This window comes from Sturnira hondurensis, unplaced genomic scaffold (assembly GCF_014824575.4).
Source record: "Sturnira hondurensis isolate 20B ecotype Veracruz unplaced genomic scaffold, ASM1482457v3 Scaffold0004136, whole genome shotgun sequence".
NCBI lineage: Eukaryota > Metazoa > Chordata > Mammalia > Chiroptera > Phyllostomidae > Sturnira > Sturnira hondurensis.
This window is the reverse complement of record NW_028076767.1, coordinates 26,069,470-26,091,752: the sequence shown is the minus strand read 5'-3', so window position 1 is coordinate 26,091,752 and position 22,283 is coordinate 26,069,470. Positions and strand designations below refer to the sequence as shown.

Below are 22,283 nucleotides of genomic sequence, written 5' to 3'. Positions count from 1 at the left end.
TAGAAAGTAACGGTTGAGCGTCTGTTAGATGAGGAGCTTAGTGCCTGCCCGAGACGGCTGATCACATTGCCAGGAGTCCCCGTCGTTGGCCGACCTTGTGCGCTTCCCTCAGTCCTGGCACAGGTGCTCACCTGCCCCTGTGGCATTTATGATGTGAGTCCCATGGACACATTCCTGACTGCAGCAAGATCAGGACTGGCTTATCCTCTGTCCCTGCCCCTCTTATTTCCTCTCTGATATGGGAGCCACATGGGAACCCTGCCTGGCCTTTGATCCCAGAGCCATTTCCTCTCTACCTATATCGCCTTTGAACCCTGTTGGCACACTCCCTTTAGAACCAAGGCACAGACCCCACCCCCCGACCCCGCCCCCGGCAGCTGGAGCAAATGCCCTTAAGAAGATGCTGAAGCAGAAGTTGGATGTGCCACATCCCAGGAAATGCTCATGACCCTGTCCCTGGAGCCTAGTTGACCAGCCAAGCTTGGCTCCTCATAATAACTTTGCTGTATAGCGTCTGTGACATCAGCTCCCATGTCTGTTGGCTGAACTCATTGAATTTGTCTAAACCACTGGGCTGTTGACTTTGAGATGGCCTCTCTGAATGTCTTGGATGCTCCTCTGTGACCCTCAAGTATGTCCCATTGCTGGTTCATGATCACCGCTGAAGGTGCTTCTGTGTAGGAACATCTTAGGATTTATTTGGGAAAGGTTTTCAAATACCCATCCAAGATCTCCGCTTTCCTCTGGGCATCCTATCCTGGTAGTAATATTTGACACAGTTGGTTTCTCCTTCCTTCTTCGAACACTTTTCTACTGGTTCTGGGACACCTTCCTCTCCCAGTTGTTTTGCTGACCTGTCTGGCCATTTCTCCTCTGCCACCAGCCCTCTCGGGCTAAGTCTGACCTCCTCTCATTCTTTATGCTCCCGGGTGACTTCATCAACCCCCAGCTTCGAGTACCATCTTCGTACATATGATTCACACATTTTTGCCTCCAGCTCGGACCTCTTTTTAGAGCTCATACTTTTCTGCAGTATCTTTCGAGCTCAAATTGCCCCAAACACGCACATTTTTCCTCTAAAGCTATTCTTTTCCAATTGTTTCTTGCACCCATAAACAGCGCCATCATCCACTTTGTTAGGAAAACCAAAGAGCTGTGATCTTCTTCGACAGTTCTCTCTCCCTTGTGCCCGTATCCAGTCCATCAACAGGTTTCATTTATATCTAGTTCAGGTCATTTATGTCTCTTATTGCATCTTCCTATCCCCACGGCCATTACCTGAGCCCAGCAGCTGTCATCTCCCACCCACATGCCTGCAAAATTCATCTCCCCAGTCCACTCCGGTTTCACAGTGGAGCTGGAATGATGTGTTGGAAATACTGATTCCACCACAACACTGCCCTGTGGATAACACTCAGTGGTTTCTATGTTTCTTGGGACAAAGAATAAAAACACTCATTGCAGCCTATACAGTCCTGTGTGCACCGGCCCGCGCTGCCCCCTCCATCTCCTATCTCACCCTCATTCCATCACGTTTCTTTCATCTCCCGAATGCACTGGACCCCCTGCCCCATCACACAGCCTTGGCCAGTGCTGCTGCTTCTGCTGCTCCATGTGACCCTCTCCCTCTCTCTTCCTGCGGCTACAGCCTGCCCTCCATTGGAGCTCACCGCACCGGCCGCTTCCTCCCAGAAGTTATTCATTTCCCCACTGTAACTTCCCAAACAGCGTGTGCCTCTTCATTCTGCTCCTTAGTAGAATTGAAAGCTTATTATTATTGATTGTTGCTTCATTAATCCTATCTCCTGAGTCCCACCTGGCACTCACTGTAGGCTCTTTGAGGACAGGGACTCTGTCTGTTTTGCTCCCCACTCTGTCCCCAAATGCCTGGCATATAGTGGGTACTGGTGATTATTCACTGAAGGAATGAATCTCATTAGACCAAGCCAATAACAGTCTTCTGGGGGAATTCAGATCCTCTCCAGGGCTCTTTTGCCTTCGTACCCCTCGTCTCTAGACCAGAATCTCAGCAGACACTAAGTAAAGTTCCGCTATGCCAAGGAGTGAATGCCGTGGAGCCAACACTTCCTTCAAATCTAAATACAAAGACTCCGACCGTATTAAGGAAACTGTGGTCTGAGGCGCTCAGCCTCCTTTATGTTTGGTCATGTCATATGTCTCAGGGACTGGACAATCTCAGAAATCTCATGTCCAAACTGGAAAAGGGGAACTGCAGGGCGGCTACTGGGAACCAGCCCCAACTCTGGAACGTGAGCCCTGCCAAAGAGGTGGTTGGCCAATTCCCTCAGGAATTCTCTGGGCTGTAGATAAGTAGAGCCTGTGCAGATGGTCTTCCGATTTGATGCTCTGTTTTGCCTTTAGTGGGTGAGAGGGACTGAATAAAATCCCCCATCCATAAGTCCTTCCAAAAGAAGGCTCTCTGCCCACTGACAGTGTAGTTTGGCAATCAGCCCCTGGGTGCCAAGGAGCAGATTAGTGAATGAAGCAAATGACTGTGGTTCACTTGCCTTTATGCCATCATTAATCATCTGTTAACCAACAATTAGGAGGACGGAGGCCTGGGCTAGACACTGGCATTAGAGGAATAACTAGGACTCACTCTCTGTTCCAGAAGACTTGCTGTTCTCCCCAGGGAGACTTGACTGAGTGATCGCGGCTTGTCTAAGTTACAAGAGAGTCGGGGGCCAGTGCCCTGATGAGATAACCACCGACGCTCTTAAGGAAGAAGAGGGGAGATACATCATTGTCCCTGAGGGCTGTTCTGAGCCGTCAGCGAGTTTGGGGGAATCAGAGTCCTAGCTTATGGGCATTAAAGTCCCTTCAATTCAGCTGAGTTCTGTGAACACATGTCTGGAAAAGGAGAAACTCAGTTTGGTCCCATGATAACAAATGTGTGTGGGCAGCGATGTCGTCCCTTCAGTGAAACACTGAACAAGGCAAACGTTAAGGGAACACATATTATGAGCCAGGCTTTGGGCTAACACGAGGAAGTAAGGATAAAGGAGGTGTAACCTCACCCCCGAAGAGTTTGCAGATCAACTCTGGAGACAGATAGGGAAACAACTAATAATATTGGTTCATTAAGGTATATGCAAGTGAAACAGAGTTGTCAGATTGGGAGAAAGGAGAGGGACTCCCCCGGGAACGCAGGCAACCAGAGAAGATGTCGTCACTGATGAAAGATGAGCTGGTGCTGACACAGCAGGAATGTAGGGACAGGTCAGGAAAAGGATTCTGTGGATTTAAGCAGCCGCCCACAGCCGCCGCACCATTGGGAATAGGAAGAGCAGCAGGAGGAACCGGCTCAGCCTGCCGGACGCTCCGCAGCAGGATTCACGCGGGTGCCGGAGTGAGCAGCTCGCACTGCTCCCTGGTACGGGGAGTCAGTCCCGTAAACAGGTGGCACTCAGGATTACTGTTGATACAGCATTAGCAAATCCTCACTTTGGGACAGGGCATTGAGGGCCCAGGGGGCCTGAAAGTTCAACGCCAGGTTTCTGACCCTTGGTGTCTAGACCGAGGGCCAGAAAACCTGTGGAATCCTGACTCTGACCTTTCGTGGCCTTGTGACCTTCAGCAAGTTCCCTTGGCTTTCTCACCTACAAAATGGGAAACTTGTTTCTGCTTTTTAGAGTGTGCGTGAGGACTGACCACAGTGGGTCCGTGAAATGTCCCCGCGCAGGGCAGAGGACAGAGCTGCTGCTTGGCTCCCTGGGATTGAGTCAGCAGGTTAGCATCTGGCAGAGTAGGTATGTAGCATCAGCGTTCAATCCAAAAACTGGAGGAGTCAGTCAGATATATATGTTTTTGGTTTTTTTTTAATGTAAGGCAATTCCCTTCACAACACTGAATTTCTACACCACCATTTTTTCATATAAGGCGCAAAACAAAACCTTTCTTTTTATCTTCCTAAATCCAGTGATTTTAATTGTTACCTTAACATAAAGCTGCTGTTTTCACCATTTACCTGAAAGGATGCAGTAGGGTTTGGAATAATTTCATGAACCCAAGAATGGAACTGTAATTCCATGGTTTGATCCTGCAGATAAAGCAGAGTGAGTGATAAAATCCTCCAACTGAGGGTGAGGGCGACGGACCAGGATGCCCCAGCACAGCCATTGTGCAACCTTGGGGATGCAATTGCCCCGAATCTCCCTTTACACATTTGCAAACAAACAAAGGACATGAGAACAATCCCAACTTTATAAAGGATTAATCCTCCTCCAAAGGATAAAAAAAAAAATGGGACAATGTGTGTGATACCCCTAGCACAGTGCCTGGCACGTAGTTATCTGTCAATAAATAGAAGCTGTTGTCATTACCATTAATATTGTCCAGCCACGTGCAGGAGCCTTTTCACCATCTTCCTCTACCTCCTTTCTTCCCCCAGGTGCCTCCACCCAGAATTCTAACACCGTGGAGCCGGAGAAGCAGGTGGACAACACTGTGAAGATGGCTGGAGTGGTCGCTGGCCTCCTCATGTTCATCATCATCCTTTTGGGCGTGATGCTCACCATCAAAAGGAGGTGAGTCCGGGTTGCTGCCCTGCCCGAGGGGGGCCCTGATTCCAGGGGCCCCTGCACTGCCGCGTGGCCAGGTTGTTGCTGTGTTGTGGGCTTTCGGGCAAGGACCTACCGCTGTGGTTGTCAGGGTCCCGGAATACCTGGGCCAGCTGTGGTTCATTTGGCTGGTGACTGCAGGGCACGTGCCACCTGCCTGGCGGGAGGCCCTGAGATGGTCCGTTTCTTCTGCGCTAGTGATCCCTCTGCTTCAGCTACCTGGCTGTGCCCTGGGGCGCTGTGGGTCACGAAGCGAGCCTTCTCTGATTTAACTGCTCTGTTGCGATGGGTCATGTCATCAAGACAAGCAGGGAGCCCCCGGGACACAGATGAGCCCAGAAATACAGATGCGGGAAAGTCATGCCTCAGCCTCCCCATCTCCTCTCGGCCGTGACTTCCCTTTGGTCCAGTAGCGGCAGTCCAGGCTGCCCACTGTGTGGCAGGGAAAACGCTTCTGACGATGCCATGGTCCCCAGGGAAGAGCCTGCCTACTCTGTGTCTCATGACACCTTCCCAGCCGGATCGGTGCTGCCGGTCAGCTCTCAACAGCATGTTTCCCTGGGCAGTTCTGGTCACCTAACCCAGTTTTCTCATGTGGTGTATTTCCTCTGAACCATGTGGTCATGAAACCAGGGTACAGATTCCTCCCTTAACCCTGAGGTTCACTGCACTGCCATCTTCAGACACGCAGAAGGCTTGAGGATGGCATAGGGGAGTTGCAGGGAGGGAAAGCTGGTGAACGTCAGCCATCACTGTCCCTACCGCTCACTGGTTTTTCCCCTAAAAAGAAGGGTCCCCCTACCCACCTCTGCTTAGCCCCTGGCCTGGCACCAGGTTTCCACGCCTACTGCTCACCTCCACGTCTTCTCGGTTTCAACACCATGGTTCTAACCTTGGCCTCCACCTTCCCACTCCCCAAGTCTTCCAGAGCAAAAACATTGATCTACATTTCAATAATATGTGCTGCAATGTGCTCCATCCCCCCCCCCCTTAGAGAGACTTTTGTGTTGTTAAACTGCTTACTCCTCCATGTGAAGCTCTGTGTTTGGTTACTCAGAGTCCAGGGCAAGCCCAGCAACAAGGACCAGGAACGTGCTTCCACTTATAGAATGGAAAAGTGCTTCTGAAATCTGTTCCCCACCAAAACAAAGGGACAGGATGACCCCAAAACAATGCCCAGCTTCCACTTAAGGGGTCATGTGAATATATAAATGTGGAAAGTTAAACAAAAAGCATAATAATGCCCCATTTTCAGCCATCAGTGAGCCAGAAATATACTGTGGTTCCCAGTACATACACAGGCAGCCGTTTTGGCTCCAGAATGTCCCTGTGCCTCTGATGGTCTGTTCTGAGTCAACCAGTGTCCTCTATGGGTAGGACATCTTATTGGCAGGACCTTGTCCTTTCTTGAAACCTTCGGTCTAATGGGCTACTGTCTTCCTCAGGCTCCCAAGAAGAATGACTAAAGAGTTCAAGTTCTCCTCCAGCTTCTGATTTTGTGGTTGGGGAGGTTTCAGGGAAGGGAAGGCACTGTGCTACTATTGGGGAGCAAGAGCCCCCAAAGGCTTAAGAACAGCACGGCATTGTCATATTATCACCATCACCCATCAACTGTGGCCACATGGAATGTCCCACTGACAAGTCAACTGCTCTTAGATGAGGTCGAACCGGAAGTTTTGATTTCTCTGGAGGCAGTAAGCACTTTGCACGTATGAGATCATTATCGTGTGTCTTAGAATCACAGGCCCTTGGAGGCAGAGGTGAGTCTGGGACTGTCTACCTGGAAAGAGAAATCAGTTTCGTAGAACTGCATTCCTATTTGATAGACCTGCGATGTTCTCATTCTTTGCCACTGATTTGTAAGTCAGATATGCTCTTCCAATTTGGCTCTTTCTAAAACCTGGCTTAACCCATGTCGCCATCGTTTGTAAGCTTGCGGAGAAATTTCTCTTCCCTCTCAACAGCTGTGTCTGAAATGCGTGACTCGTCGGGAGGGAGGAAGAGGCTTTCTGTTTCAAGGGCGGAAGCAAGGATAGAGGGAGTCCTTGTGCGGCTTTAACCTCTTCTGCATGTCCTCATCCCTCACCTCTCACCTCTCTCAGAATCGTCCTTCAGACCCAACCAACCGGTATCACACGATCACATGTCTCCCCGAGAGGCAAGTCCTAGGGGCTGCACAGTGGGCAGAGAGGTCAGGAGTTTGCTAAGCAGTGTTTTTATACACAGTATCTTTGGGGGAAAATACAACATTTTGCTGAACTAGTCAATAATAATGTACAGATGGGTATAGGCAAAGGAAACGGGAAGAGAGGAGAGGAGAGAGACGAGGAGAAAGCTAAAGGGGGGGAAACAGAGAAATTAAGCCCAGGCCTGCACTCTGTCTGCTGACCACAATGTCTTCTCATGTCTAGAGATGCCCAGAGGCAGGTGAAGGGCTTGGTGGTGGCTCCCTTTACCTCTTATGGGGAAAACTTCATTGGTCGATTAGGTCCATCACCAAGTTACTGCTGGCCAGAGCACTGTCCACAGCTACCTAAAGGAAGTGTTATGAAAGGAAAAGAAAGCCCCTTGTGATAATAGGCAAAGTATCGCAACTCGGGATTTTATATTAGCATCTCTTCAGTACCATCGTGATCCAGTTAGTTCTGGGTCTCGGAGCTCTCAGAAGTCGAACACCTGCCGTACTCCCGTGCCAGCCTGATCCGGGGCTTCTCCCTAACCTCCACAGACATGGGCATGACCTCCGCAGACATGCGCATGACCTCCGCAGACATGGGCATGGCGCTGCCTGTTTTCTCTGCTCCTAGTGGTCCAACTGGTTCTAAGGCTTCCCTATAGCTGTGTCCACATGTTTCCAGGATGCAAAAGATGCCTCCAGCTTTTTCCCATGAAGCGTTTATCCCCATTGGCCTTAGGGTTTCTTCGTTACTCTCCAAAGAGAGTTTTCCTCTTGCTGTTGGTGTTTTGTGTTGTGATACTGAACTAGGGAGCAGCCAGAGGATGGGGTAGAGGTACAGAGAACCAAAGGAAGGACTTAATGAAATAAGCGAAATCAATTTTGCCTTCAAAACAAAAGGGGAAAAAGAGAGGAGTGGAGAGAGGGAGTTGTTGGTTGGTTGTTTCGTAATGGGTGGAGGAGATCTTGAGAAAGGAAAGGTTGCAGAAAGGGATATGAGACAGTGGGTGAATCAAACAGGATTCCCTTAGAGTTTACAAAAGATGCACATTAAAGTTCAGAATTCTTTTTGTAGTGCCTTTGGCTGTTTGGACTGGGCTTCTTTTCAAGTGAGACCATGCAGACTTGGCGCTACATGGAGACGCACAGGATGCGTATCTCCATGCAGATGAGTGTGGGGGTGTATGAGCTAGATGGACTGGCAGATGGGTAGATTGTTTGGTGGGCAGATATATAGATGTTTGGATGGAAGGAGGGAGAAAGGGAGGGATAGATGGACAGATGGATGAATGGACGGACAGACGGATGGATGGCTTTATGTACTAGATAGATTGGTAGACAGCCAATGGGATGGATAGTTAAATCCATGGATAGACGGATAGTTAAATAGACAACTTAGTCTTGTTTAAATGGTACAGAACAAAAAATGAAATCTGTGTCTCAAGTCAATCTTGCAAGCCAGCTGAAAAGAAGATTTTGCAGTTTGGGGGTGGGGGGGAGCGTTGTTTTTGTTTTCTAAGCACAGCTGTCTTCCTGCTCAGGATTTTTGGTCTCAGGCTGTTTCTCGCCATATCACTGCATCCTTATAAATTTAGACTTTCAGTAAGTCTCCTTCAAGCCTCAGAGAAAACACATACGTATTCTGTGTTTGGGCTACAGAATAAAGAGCTTTAATCTCTGACCAGAAGGCTTTGCAATTTAATTGGGAAAAGGTACTCAATTAATAAAAGCTTGTCCGTTGTTGACCTTCTGAGCTGCCTTAAAGCTGGGTCAGGACAGCCTTGGCTTTTGGTAGCAAACAGGGCAACTCGGAAAAGCCCCTTGGAAGTGGTGATTGGAAGGTTAAGGAAGAGTGCCGTCACGAGGAGGGAGCCCAGGCAGAGGTGGATCCTGAGGACTGACGACATAAAGCCAGAGGGTCCAGAAGGTCGGGTGCAGCTGGGGCTGTTGACAGTGGTGAAAGCCTGGCTCAGGATGGAGGTTTTGCAACTGGTCCAAAGATCACAGAGCCTCTCAGAGCTCTGGCGACATGACCTTTCAGAGCCTGAGATTCCTCAAATAAAAATGAGTACAGCTCCATGGACTTGTGTGGAGGATTAAGAGAGATAAACGCGTGGCATTTCCATGCCTGACCCACTGTATTGTTCGACACACATCTGTTTTCTTCCTTTCCCAAAGGCAGTGCAGGCCGGTGGTCAAGAACATGAGTTTTAGAGCCATGTTCTTATCAAATCCAGTTACTAACTGAGTGGTCTTACGCAAGATATTTAACCTTTGCCTCAGTTTCCTCATCTGTAGGTGGGGGTGATGGTAATACATATATGTCAGGGTGGTTGTGAGGGATACATAGGTTAATGCATAGCAACAGCCGAAAACGATGCCTGACTATGTAGTAGGACTACCCAAGTATTTATTTCTATTTTATTACTTTTTTAACATTCCTAAAGAAATGCACATTTTGTTTTTGGTCACCGGAGTGAGAAACAGCAAACCTCGTGTTTGTGGATAAGGTGGAGGCATAAAATCCTCTTTACTGAGCCCTACTACAGTTTGGGTATTTAGATTAATGTCACCTGATGTTACTTTAGATTAATACAACTTACTCATAATACTTTATAAATCATCCATAATGTGACTGTAATTTGGAGCAATTTGATCTAATGTTAATGCATACAATGACTCTTGGGAATAGGTCATTATTGCCCCTAAGCTTGAGATGGAGAAACTGAGACGCAGAGCTCTGCGGTGACTTGTTCAAGGTCATCAGGTAGCAAGTGGTAGCCCTGGGATGCTAGGGCCTACACATCTCCACTCCTCAAGTCTGTTTAAGCTGGTAGTTGGCCATGCCACTTGCCTGTGTGTGGATCAGGAACCAGAGGTCCAGGAGAATGAATCAGCTTGCCCACAATGTCACAGTGAGAACTTGCTCAGAACCCTGGCCTCTTGAGGCTCAGACCAGTGTCCTTGACAATATGGAGAACACTGGTGTCTCTCAGTCTTCATTAAATAGATCCTGAGTGTTCTGCCCTTGAAGATTCCTATTTCCAGGCACTGGACCACAGAGCCAGCAACAAAGAAGAGGGAGGGTCTTATAGAGCCAACCTGTGGGGTCGGTGAGGAGATTTGATGACTTGCAAGGACTCTCCCAATCCCCACTCATCATAGTTGGGAACTCCTCACCCCTTTCATCCTCATCCAGGGCCTCTGTTCATTGACTAGTTTGATGAGTGACAAGATCTTGCTTTGCTGTGGCTCATTTTCCCCAGCTCAGCATTCCAAGGAGGCACAGGGCTTCCCTTCTGCCATGGCTTCTTGGCTCTGAGTCATTTTCCTTCTGAAGCTGTAAAGCTGGGCTCTCATGGATAAGTGAGAGAAAGCCTAGAAGTGGTCCTGCCTGGGAGTCTCTGGCCATGTCCTACTTGAGAGGGGGAAATATGAGGCTCTGAGGGCATGTTCCCACTTTGCAGACAGAAAGACTGTATCTTCCAGTGCCAGACAAACTGGATGGTGTTTGCAATGAATGAAATAACTCAAGTGGGAAGGAAACTATTCTTGCCTACTCAGACGGATGTTTGAGAGCCTGAATTATTAAGCAGTTTTCTCTATCTGCAAATTTAACAGTTATTGTCAGTGTAACTAAGTCTGCCAAATAAAAGCCTGCTTACTTACTTTCCTACAAAATACGTAGTTTAACAAAGGGAATATTATGGACTTCTTTGAGTTCTTTTCAGAAGCCAAGAGCTAGAAAGGATATTAGAAGATTACAGGCATTGCTTTTTTTAAATTCTCATTCATGTGAATTCCTAAATGAACCTCTAATTTATAAAATAGATAAAACGGAGGATCTCTGGGTTTGGCAGCGAGTGGGAGACCTGCAGCCCTACCTGCTCAGTATGCCCCTCCCCCACTGCAATGAGAGGGTTCTCCAGAACCCTGGGGTTCCTGGAAGCACAGTTTGGAAACCGCTGACCTAGCTCAACTCATCTGAGGATCAGACGAGGGAATGGAGACACAGAGAGTTCACTCAAGTTGTAGTCTCTTCAGACTAAAGACCGGAATTCCTCTCTGATAGTGCTGGGCTTTTTCATGGAGTTTGAATTTCGCCCTGGTTATCTACTGATTTGTAAGAAACTACTCCCTGAAATTTAGTGGCTTAAAAAATAAGCTGGGGCCCTGGCTGGTGTAGCTCAGTGGATTGAGCACAGGCCTGTGAAGCAAACGGTCGCCGGTTCGATTCCCAGGCAGGACACATGCCTGGGTTGCAGGCCAGGTCCCCAGAAGGGGACACATGAGAGGCAACCACACATTGATGTTTCTCTCCCACTCTTTCTCCTTCCCTTCCCCTCTCTCTAAAAAATAAATAAATAATTTTTCTTAAAAAAATTAAGCTGGGGACTGGCTGGATAGCTCTTTGTCTTCGTGCCACCTCAGGGCCTTTCCCTGCAGCCTCTCCACGTGGTCTCTCCAGCATGACAACGTTGGGATACTTAGACTTCGTACAGGGACACCCAGGGTTCAAAGAGAGAGAGTTGCAAAGACCCAGACAGAGCTGCGAGACTTCTTCTTGATCTATTCTAAAAAGTCCCACAAGGTAACTCCTATTCTATTCTGTTGGTCAGATGGGGCCAGCACTGATTCAGTGTGTGAAGACACTACACACAGGCATGAGTACTGGGAAGTGTGGTTCCCTGGGAGCCATAGTAGATGCTGGCTATGCAATCCCCTTGACCTGGCATTGCCCACTAAATAGAGACTGATGCAACAGAGAAGACAGAAGTCACTATGGTTTTTCTTAGACCATAGGAGCCCTGTCATGTGGATGAGTGGCAGACTATCTCTGGAAGGCCACAGACATTTGACCCAAGACCAAAAAGTCATAATTAATGATGCTAGTTTGAGCTGACCCTAAGAACCTTCAAATGACTCACACAGTCAGAATGAGATGTGGCCTCCTCTGCGTGACTAGTGAGTCTCTCCATCATAGGAGAGGTGTCTCTCATTTTTTCTCCCAACGAATGTACCTGATTCTCAGCAAAGATGACTTAGAAGAGAAACATGCATCTCCTTGAGCTTAGGGATGCTGAAATACTATGTGCATTTCTAACAATCAAGATTTCATATAAATCTAATTCTTGTTTATTTGTCTTTTCTTTTTCCCCCCTTTTTGGACATTTCCTTCATCTGACTGCCCATCAATATATAGAAGAAATGCTTATTCCTACTCCTATTACTTGTAAGTATCGACCCGGGGTTAACCTTGCTTTGTGCCCTGTAAGGGGACCTGTGGCATGCATTTCCTGCACCAGCCAAGTGTCTGTTGGTTTCTCATGCTCACTCCCATCTAAGTCATCTGTAACCCCAGCTTTTATTTTGTATAGATGTCCTCCATTTGAAAATGCACTCTCATTGTTCGTGTCCATTATGTTTCTGCCACCTTAGATTTCCACCCCCCGCCCCTATTTTCGGAGATGTGAAAGGCTGTTTCTCCTCTGTCATTATAAATGCTAGTTAGAAATTCCCCATATTCCAGCAAGAGGTCAACCAAATCCTCCTGCAAGACTTGCACCCGTAAAACAGAACCTCATGTCTCAGCAACTACAGAGTCCATAGGTGTCTCCTTGGGGGATGGGTAGCCCTACAGGCTTAAAGGTTAGAAAGAGATTCGTTGACTATTTCCACTACTTCAGGGAGTCTACAGGGTGTCGTGACTTTATCTAGAAACAGCTTCACAGGTGGCATCCAGGGTCTTTGCTGTGCGCTAGAAGTATCTCCAGTTGGTGTTCGAATTAGTGATCTCATACGATCGATGCATTTTGTTGGCTAATTGCCTGTCAGCTTTTTATTGCACTTTCTAAATAAAGATGGTGCTTTTTCTCATAATTAAACCAGACATTTTCAAAACAGGAGAGTACAAGAGAACAACTCCATAAATAGAGCCTTGGTAATATAAAGTAAGAAAGCCACTGAATCAGTCTCGTACTCTTAATATACATTTTCCATACTTCAAAACTGAGGTCCACAGGGGCATGTGAAATCACACAGTCAGTCATCAAAAGTGTGGGGTTGAAATTCAGAATGTCTGGCTCCTGGTAAAATGTAATATATTACCCACCACTCCATGTTGTTCTTCATCTTCGGAAACCCAGCCTTGTAAGAGAGGCCACGCCTGGCAGTGATCACCTGCCGAAGCCTTCGCAGATGCAGACAGAGCTAGCCAAAGCCTCTGCCATCCCCTCTGATCAGTTCTTAGTTCACAGGTCAATAGCCCCAGGCAAGGAGCTGATAGGATTCTGATACCACTACCCATGTGTTATACAGAAATCAATGGAACCCCAGCACCAACGCTGGAAGTACCCAGACGACTTGTTTCATTTCTTCTGTTATTCATTTGACCACTAGGCATTGAACTTGCACATTCTATTCCAGACGCTGGTTGGAGAGATGACCAGGACTTTGAGCCTCACCCTAACAGTGCTCGAGCCTACCTGAGAGACCAGCATAAAATCTAATACCTGAAATGTCGGTTGAGAGGAGTCTATATGGGCTATAGCATAAGAGCACTTGACTGGGTGACGCCATTTTTGATGGGGAAGGGGGTAGTTATCAGTTTTTAGAGACAGGCTTACCAATTCTGAAGAAATAAGAATTCCCAGCAGAGGGAACAGCATCTGCAAAGGAAGAGAGGTACGAAACTATACAGGGCATTGTTGCTGGGGTGGAACAAGAATGAGCTTCGGGGATCATGCAGCTCTGGGTTGACGTCCATCTCTGTCACTCACCAGTTATGCAGCCCTGAGCAAATTTTCTGAGCCCTTTACGCTTCCTTACTCTTAGCTCTGAAGTAGGATCCATAGGCCCACCTCATAGTTCCCTTGAAGAGGAAATGAGATGATATAGTGAAGTGCTTATCACAAAGTTGCCAGTCATGAAATGCTCCTTATCCTTCTTTCCTCTTCCAGAAACTGTGAAGGGCAGCACACTCATGTTGGCTCCTTGGAGCCCCTTGGCCTTCTAGGGCTTCCCATGGCCTTGACATTCCAGAGTCGGTATGGGCATGCGGTGACCCATCGCAGCCTCTGGGCGCCTCACCCCCTCAGTCTCTCAGCCAGTGCACATAGAAGACCTTTGGGTGCCCACTCTATATCATGCATTGATTGTGCTGGGTGCCCTGACAACTTCAAAGGGGAACAGTGTGGGAGTGTTGGAGATAGATAGACAGGTTCTTGTAGTTCAAGGTACCGGCATAACCAAAGGCCCTTCCATTGGTGCAGACTTGGAGTCACAGATCCTAGAATGTGACTCATGCCAGCCCGAGGACTGACTGTGGAAGGGAAGACCTGGCAAAGGAATATCCAAAGGAAGACCTGGCAATATCCAAAGGAAGGGAAGACCTGGCAAAGCAGACCGAGAAGCAAAAAAACAGATCTAAGAACCACCAGGAAAAGGTCGTTGCTGGGGAGAAACTGATACTGGCAGAGTTGCTGCAGACAGACGGGTGTGGAGGGCATGGGCATGGCTCTGACATTGGCCATCACTAGTCACTTGTGCAGGTCGTGGGGTAGGGCTGGGAAAGGAAGCCAACCCAGCTGGAGCCCATGAAGAAGAATACTTAGTTTTAACCATTAGTCCCTAAAGTAGTAGAGAAACAAGAGATTAGCCACTGGAAGGGTCAGACAGTCCTAGGCACCTGTGTAGATAAAGTCAAGGAGCCTGTGCAGATGCTAGAAGCAGGGAGGCTATAGAAGGGACAGTCTTGAGGTACAGTGTTTGGGGACAGGAAGCAGCCTTGGAGGGGAGGAGCAACCGGTCTTGTGAGACCATAAGATTGAGAGATGCACGGAGATGGAGAAGAGGGAATGATGACCTCCATGAGCCCCCGATTCAAAACCCCACTCCACCAAGTCTCAGGTATACACCTTGAGTGGGTGCTTCAATCCCTCTCTGCTCAAAGTGTGGGCCATAGACCACCAAAGTTAACATCGCCTCAGGGTTTCTAGGAGTACCTGGGGTCCCTGCTTGGACTTCCTGAGTGAGAACCTGCATGGTAGCAAGATCCCCAGTAACTCATGTGCATGTTCAAGTTTGAGAAGCACTTGAGCGTCAGTTGTCTCATCTAGAAAACAAATAATAATAATAATAATATTCTTCTCCCACGAGCCAGGAGTCAGGAGTCTGCCTGATCCCCCATAAATCCCAAAGTCATCCATAAAAGAGAAAGCTTCAAACACACTTCAGTTGAATAATTTTGTTCATAAAACCTGCATTTATTCATTCATCAAATATTTGTGGGGTGCCCACTTATGTGCCAGGCACTGGCCAAGGTTCAGGGATATAAGAGCAAAACAAACAAAAAATCCCTGCCCACATGGAGCTTTATAGTGGAGCTGGCAGAAAATAAAAAAGATATATATAAGGAAAGTAAATAATATAGATGCTATGTGAGAGTCCAGAGGGCTAAGGAAAAAATAGATAAACCAGAGAAAGAAGATGTAAAGTATGGGTGGGGGAGAAGCAGGGAAATATTTTTTCAAACAAAGAGACCCTCACAGGCCCCCCCTCTTTGAAAGATCCCATATATATGACCAAGGGACTCCAAACTTTTTCTGCAAGGAAACATTTTTTGCCTTCTCAGGCTCAAGCTGTCTCCATTGCACCTACTCAACTCTGACACTATAATACAAAGTGGCCATAAACAATGTGTAAATGAATTAGCAGGGATTTATTCCAGTAAAATTAATTTTCAAAAGCAGTGGGCCAGATTTGTGCTGGGGGCCCCAGTTTGCCAATCTCTGCCCTAGCCTCTGGGGTACAGAGAGAGGGTGAAGTTCAAGATTTATCCTGTCTCACTGAGCTCCACTGTGAGAGCTGCACCTCGTGTTTGCTGTGCAGATGAAAAGATAAACGAAGCATAGCTGAACCAGCCTAGAAGGGGGCAGACACTGAAAAGAATTCCCTGTTGGTAGCTACCATGTGCCAGGGTCACGTAACGCCAACAAGCCCTTCGAGATACGCGCTGCTGTGTTGAATCTATTTAGACATTAAGACTGAGGTCTGAGGACTTGTCTGCATCCCAGAGCCAGGAGGTGGCAGGGCTAGGGTTTGAACCCAGGACCACATACACACAAGTCATACTCATCCTTTTCACCAACCTCTGTTTTTCAAGGGGTGGGGGCTTCCTGCTTGGACCACATGTTTGGAGAGCCCCCAGCCAGGCTGCGGGAGAGCCAAGATTCAAGTGCAAGTCTGTCTGCCTGTAGAGCTTCAGCTCTGTGCCTGGACATCAGTACCTGGCTAGCAAGGATGGCCTGCGACAACTGTGTCTTTGCTTTCCTTGGGATTTGCCACGTGGTCAGAGGTAGAAACATGCAGAAGCCAGATCAGAGGTAGCCGAGGGGTTAGCGGGAGGGGGTGACAGAAAGAGTTCTAATGAACGGGATAAACAGGGCTTCAGTTAGAAGGATCTGGGGACCCAGGGACACAGAAGAATCTAGAATTGGGCTCTTCACTGTCCATCACACACGCAAGAAAGTGAGAACGAGGTGGGTTTTGGCATCAGACTACATCACAATTCCAGATCAGCCTCTTCTGTCAATCTTGGAATAATCATGACCTTGAACAATCATGGGACCACTCTGAGCCTCAGTTTCTTCATCTGCAAAACAGCGATGGCCAGAGTGACTTTCCAGCACTTTTGTGAGGCCTGATGAGAGAGTGTGTATGGAGGTGGCCAGCACAAAGTGGGCATTTTACAAATAGCAGCTGTTATTCCTCACATTCCGAGCTGACAGAAATGCTTCTCTAGAATTTTTTTTGCCTTTTTGCAGCAAAGCAGACCCCACAACTTCAGTGTCTGCTTTTTAAGAGGATATTAAGAGCTGATGCATGTTCACGGGTTAATTTACCTCAAGGTGTGTGATGGGCACAGTAATTGTTTCAAACAGAAACATTTTAGGAGAGTGGTTCTAGTAAAAGAGCTAAGATGTTTACCAGCCGTTCTGGCGGAGAGAGAGCGTGTGATTGTCTCGCTCAGCCTCGGACAAAAGCCTTGTGGCAGTGCACAGGGACAGTGACCGGGGCTGGTCCCCATTTGCAGACACTCTGCAGCTCTTGGGCTTTTCCCGTATTCTTCCTACCTCTCCCCATTTGGACATATGCACATCTAACATCTGTTCTTCGAGGTCCACATCAAACACTGGCTCCTACAGGAAGTCCTCCCTGATTCTCTCCCCCTGCAAGAACAGCCTTTTCTCCAAACTCTCACTGCAGTGACTTTGTTATCAGAGGTGGGAGCAAACGTATCTTAAGAATATGTCTTGTCTGTTGGGGTGTTCTCCATGGTGCCCCTAATACACACAGTGAACTCCTGGTACATGTGTGTGGGTGAATGAAAGAACAAGGTGAAATTAGGACATAACTTCGGCCTGAAGCCTATGGCCTCAGGCAATAGGGAGATGACCTGCTCTTAAAAAGAAAACATAGCAACAATTTCAGCTCACTACACTCGTCCCTTCCTTGCACAGGTGACTCGCAGGAAACCTTTGTTCCTTTTCAGCATCTGTGACCTGGACAAGCCATGCAGTTTCTTCTGAGTCTCGGGCTCCTCGTATGGAAAGTGGAGATGAAAGTGCATAGTTCATAGAGTCTTGTGAGGAGTCAGTGGCATAACATTTGGAAAATGTCCAGGACATTTTGGTAGGTTCTCAACCAAAGTAAGAAACTAGAGACTGCCTCCTCTTCTCCAATGCACACACCTCTGCACAGCCGAGGCTGTTGCAAGTCAAATATCATTACCTCAATACATTTGAAGAGGAATTTAAAATGATTATATCAAGAGCTACTCAAAAAGCATTTCATGTAATTTATCAGTCACTTCAAATAAAAATGAAGAAAAAATAGAAATAAAAGGAACCCGTTTAAAAATGATAAGTATCAGTTACGAAAAGCTCACTGCAGACACACTGACAGGTGAAAATCTGAAGCATCACCATGAAGGCGAGTCAGGGGTGCCTGTCACGCTGCTCAGACCAGCGGAAGATCTCAGTGAGAAATCCGATTCCCTGGCTGCCCCCTTGGGGCTGTGGCCTGGGGACCTGCATTTTAACCACATCTCAGAGGATTATTTTGCACGCTGACATCCTCATGTTCCCCTGATACAACCATCCCTCCCTCAATGTTGCACCTCGGCCCCTGCGGTGCCCTCTTTCTGGTACGCCTGTCCAACTTCCGTGCCTGGAAAATTCCAGTGTCTTTAAAAAGGGAAAATAGTTATTCTCCTATTCAGGCGGCCACCCCCATCTCCCACAGATGATATCCATAGTCCTGGGCTCACATTTCTGTTGTTGCCTTCGTCTTTCATTCATTCACCCGTTGACTGATTGATTCATGAACCATTCTTGGCTTACGCCGCCCTCAATGTGTTTGCATGCCTATCTCCTCGTCGACGAGGACTGTGTATTCTTCGTCTTTCAGTCCCCAATGCCTAGCTTAGTGCCCAGAACAAATCAGGCGTCGTAGGGTTGTATTGATACACGAATGTGTATACACACGGATGGGTGTACCTGTGACGTTTGCTGTCCCCCCCCCATTTTGTTTTCTCTCCCATGGAGTTATATTACTCCATTCTCTAGAAGTTAATCTGAATCTCTTTTTATTTATTTTGGCATAGGGTGATATCAGGGCTCTCAGATCACCTATTTGGTCACTTGAAATTGGCTTAGGTTTCAAAATGTCGTACTCTTGCGTCGCAATTATAAATGTGTAAAATTAATGAGTGCGGCCACGCAGGATCGATGCAAAGGCACTGGGCACGTCATGTGTACAGATAGAGTTGGGGGGGGGTGGTTCAATGGGGGCTTCATTGTTTTCTCTGTTGAATTGGAGCCTAAACACATCAGTCGTGAGCACCAAGCAGAGCAAATCTGTGAGTCAGGATCTGCTCCCTCAACCGGGGAGAATGCAAAGGAGTGTTTCTCCTCCCAAGGTGGTGAAAGATGTTTATACTTCACTTGAGCTTATCCTTTAAGTTCTGATACCAACCAGGGATTAAGGAGGCCTTGAGGCTGAGAAAGATCTGTCTGTGGTTCTAAATGCTCCTATTCTGGAAACATGTTGGAACTTTGTATAGAAGGTGTGAAAGAGCTCGGGGGAGCCTCTGTTGGCAGAGGGGGTGACCAACTGAAATGTGTTTGGAAAGAGATGTTGGTGTGGAGGACGCTTTGAGGTGCTGTTCAGACGCCCCTTCAAGAATGAAGCTTACTCCCCGCCACCCCACCCTGTTGCCAGAATTGTGGCTGGCAGACCAGTCTTGGCTAACAGCGCCCTTCTAGACTACTCACCCTTCAGAGCTGCCTCCCCCAAGGTCATCCATATAATCAGCCAACACATGGGGGGAAAGTCACCCCAGCTTCAGAACTTCCCTGGGGCTGGCTCAAGTCACCACTGCAACTGCATCACCATTTAGCTTCCCTTTCTGCCACTCTTTCCCCTCCCCTCCCCTCCTTCTCTCCCCTCCCCTCCCCTCCCCTTCCCTCCCCTTCCTTTCCTTTCCCTTTTCCTTTCCTTTCCTTTCCTTTCCTTTCCCTTCCCTTCCCTTCTTTTCCCTCCTCTCCCCTCCCCCTCCCTTCCTCTTTCTTTCTTCCCTTCCACAGATGTTGACCCCAGAAGCCCCTCCTAACTGGTCTCCCACATGTCAATCTTTGTCTCAGCGTCTAATTCTCAGGGAACACACCTGTGACATTGCCTTTGACTTTTCTTCAGTTTGGCCTGGAGACACCTAGATCTGAGCTGTGGTTTGCCCCTCCCCTGGCCACGCATGCCTCGTTGGCCTGTGGACACTTTGTACACCAACTAGTTGGAGTCACCCCGTCATTGCCCACGGGCGATACTCTGCAAAGGCCTCCCTTGGGCAGTCATTCATTCACAGGCATTTGTTTCCCACCTGTGCCTGTGAAGGGCACAAGGGCTGTGCCCATCTTCATGCTCCCGCTGCGGGGAGCTCACGTAGTAAGATCTTTTTCCTGAGCCAGCCAGAGAAAGAACAAGGATTCCAAGTGCCCAGCCCTAGTGTCCCTTCGTAAGGTGTCATCAGGGCAGGGATGGATTTAATTCTAAAAATACCTGCCTTCAGCAAGCATCCCCAAGTGGGAATGACTGTTGCAGCTTGGGCTGAGGCAAAGAGAGAAACGGGAAAACACCTAAGTGCTCAGCATAGTGCTTTTAATGGAAGGAAGTGCTTTAGTTAAGCTCCGCAATGAGGATGATGATAACAATTACATCTCATTTGCGTACGCTGCTTTATCTCTCTGAGAGTGATTTCCCACCTATTGCCTGGTTGTCTGGTTGGGCTTGGAGGTACTTAGCAAGGTATTATTACACAGATGAGAGTGGTGGGAAGGAGCTCAGGGCATTCTAGCCCCCCGGTTTTAGTTCAGTCGCTTAATTCCATCCTGGCGTCGTTTCTCATATGTAAAATGGGGGTAATAACGCTGCATTTCAGAACCGCTGTGACGTTTCAATGGGACAGCCTTTCATTCATAAGCGTTTGCTAGTTTCTTTGAGCTACACACCGAGCGAGGTGCTAAGTATTTCGGAAGAACTGGCTTTCTCTCAAGGAGCTCACACTGAAAAGGTAACTTGGAAATGTTAACAAAGAATTATAAAATAATGTTATAAATATGCAAAAGAGGAGCAGTGATGACCTACCACACGGAGGAAGTCGCTGGTTCTGTGTTGAGGGAGGATCCCATGGCTAACAGTCCTGAGAGGGGCCTGGTGCAGGACCAATGCAAGATGCTTCCCTAAAGAAAAGACATATTCACCCCCTTTTCTTTCTGGCTTCACTGTCTTAGAACACACACACACACACACACACACTCACACACAAACACTTCCAAGGGAGGGAGACAGTCTCATCCCATTTGTACTCCCTAATAGCTATGACTCCTGAGCCCTGTGAGTTTCCATTTCCGGTCTGTAAAATGAGAATGATAGCGATCAACTCATGGGCTTATCAAAAGAAGTTAAATAATATAATGTGTGTGCCAGGGGAGACTGTTGCCATTCATTCAACTGTAGAGCTGAGTGAGAACTTAGCAGTGGTTGGGTGTGTCCAGGAGGTGAGGCCACTGAGGTTCTGTCGACCAAACCGAGTGACGGGGAAGAAGTTGTCCAATAACGAAGTAGAACAATGAAGATAGTGGTCCGATGATGCAGACCAGTAGATAGCAAAGAAAGGTGGGGGTTGAAGGTAGAAGGGCTACCGTGGTTATTTCTAAATGTACGGGATAGGGGACAAGTTTGTCTTTTTGTAAGGTGGCTGCCAAAAGCTGCCTTAAAAGACCTGATCCCCAGAACACACAAGGGGCCACTGTGTTCTGCCCAGGCCCAGTGGGAATCATGCCTCCTTCCCGGGAAGAGCACTCAGAGGAGTTGCTGTATGTTTGCCGGGGGCAGCCAGGTAAAGAGGGAATCACAAGCCGCAGCCTGTAAAGAGAGACTGCAGGATAGGTTGCACTGGCCTTAAGGGATGCCTGGACATGCCAACGTTCCCCAGGTTATTCTGATCGGAAATGCTGATCAAGAATCACCTGTCTGGGACAGCTTGAGGCCAAGGTCACAGAAGATTAGCTCCAGGCCTTGGTCTGGCCCCAGAACCCTCAGTTAAGAATTTGGTCTCATGGGGTCATCAAACAGATACAGCTTGGTTATGATAATGGAACAGAAGTGTGGAGGGCAGTGTCCGTAGAAGATGGGATGCTATTGGACGGCACCATTTCCTTCCTTTAAATATTGAAGTCGGCAACTCCTTTGCTGCTCATAAATGTGTAGAGGCCAGGTAATAATGACAAGCAAAAATGCCCAGGCTCATTTTTAAGTAGTAGCTGACTTCTTATAGCAGCCACTCCCCATAGTGGGGTTGGTGCACAGTGAGGACTGAAGACTCCTCAGCCACGATCAGTCTCCTGAGAAACAGCTGTTCATAAGCCTCCTCGTTAGGATGGGTGGGCCCTCGAGGAGCCCACCAGTCCTGTTTATGGAGTCTCCTTTCAAGCGGGATAAAAGAAGACTGGCTGAGCTTCCTGGAGCACTTTTTCATTCCAGTGGCTTTGAACCGCTGTGTGGCGTATCCTAAGAGGGTGGACATCAGTGTGTATGTTACAGCCACCCACATTAAGTTGAAGAATTGAGAGATTAGTGTGGTCATTTCCCTGTTTGTAATAGGAGACTTGATTTTTATTAAGAGTAAAAATATGGCTTCGAACATTAATGGTTCGAAAGCAAATTGAGCCTTGAGATCAAGGAAGGCTTGGGTTTTTTTTTTTTTCTGAAAAATGAGTGTTTTAAATTTATTGTTGACACTATAACCCATGTCCCCCATTCTCCCTTCCTTTACCCACCTTTACCCATCTTCCCACTCCCCCTTCCCTCAAACAGCATAGCGACAATGCTTTTTGGAAATGGAAAAAAGCCAGGTAGTCTGTATTTTACCTTATTTTTTCTTTCTCATGTCATTTATAATTTGGACATCC

The 22,283-nt window shown here is 47.7% G+C and overlaps 1 protein-coding gene across 11 annotated transcripts in view; it reads left to right on the top strand.

Annotated features, from left to right (window-relative positions):
* Positions 1-22,283, top strand: part of PTPRT (protein tyrosine phosphatase receptor type T) — a 945,487-nt gene that overhangs the window by 802,791 nt on the left and 120,413 nt on the right. For 9 of the 11 annotated variants that reach the window (XM_037044092.1, XM_037044089.1, XM_037044093.1 and 6 more), the window contains 2 exons: positions 4,412-4,547; positions 11,960-11,989. In XM_037044092.1, coding sequence (XP_036899987.1) covers positions 4,412-4,547; positions 11,960-11,989 — 166 coding nt within the window. The remainder of the gene's footprint in view (positions 1-4,411; positions 4,548-11,959; positions 11,990-22,283) is intronic. The other 2 variants (XM_037044094.1, XM_037044090.1) reach the window with 1 other exon arrangement.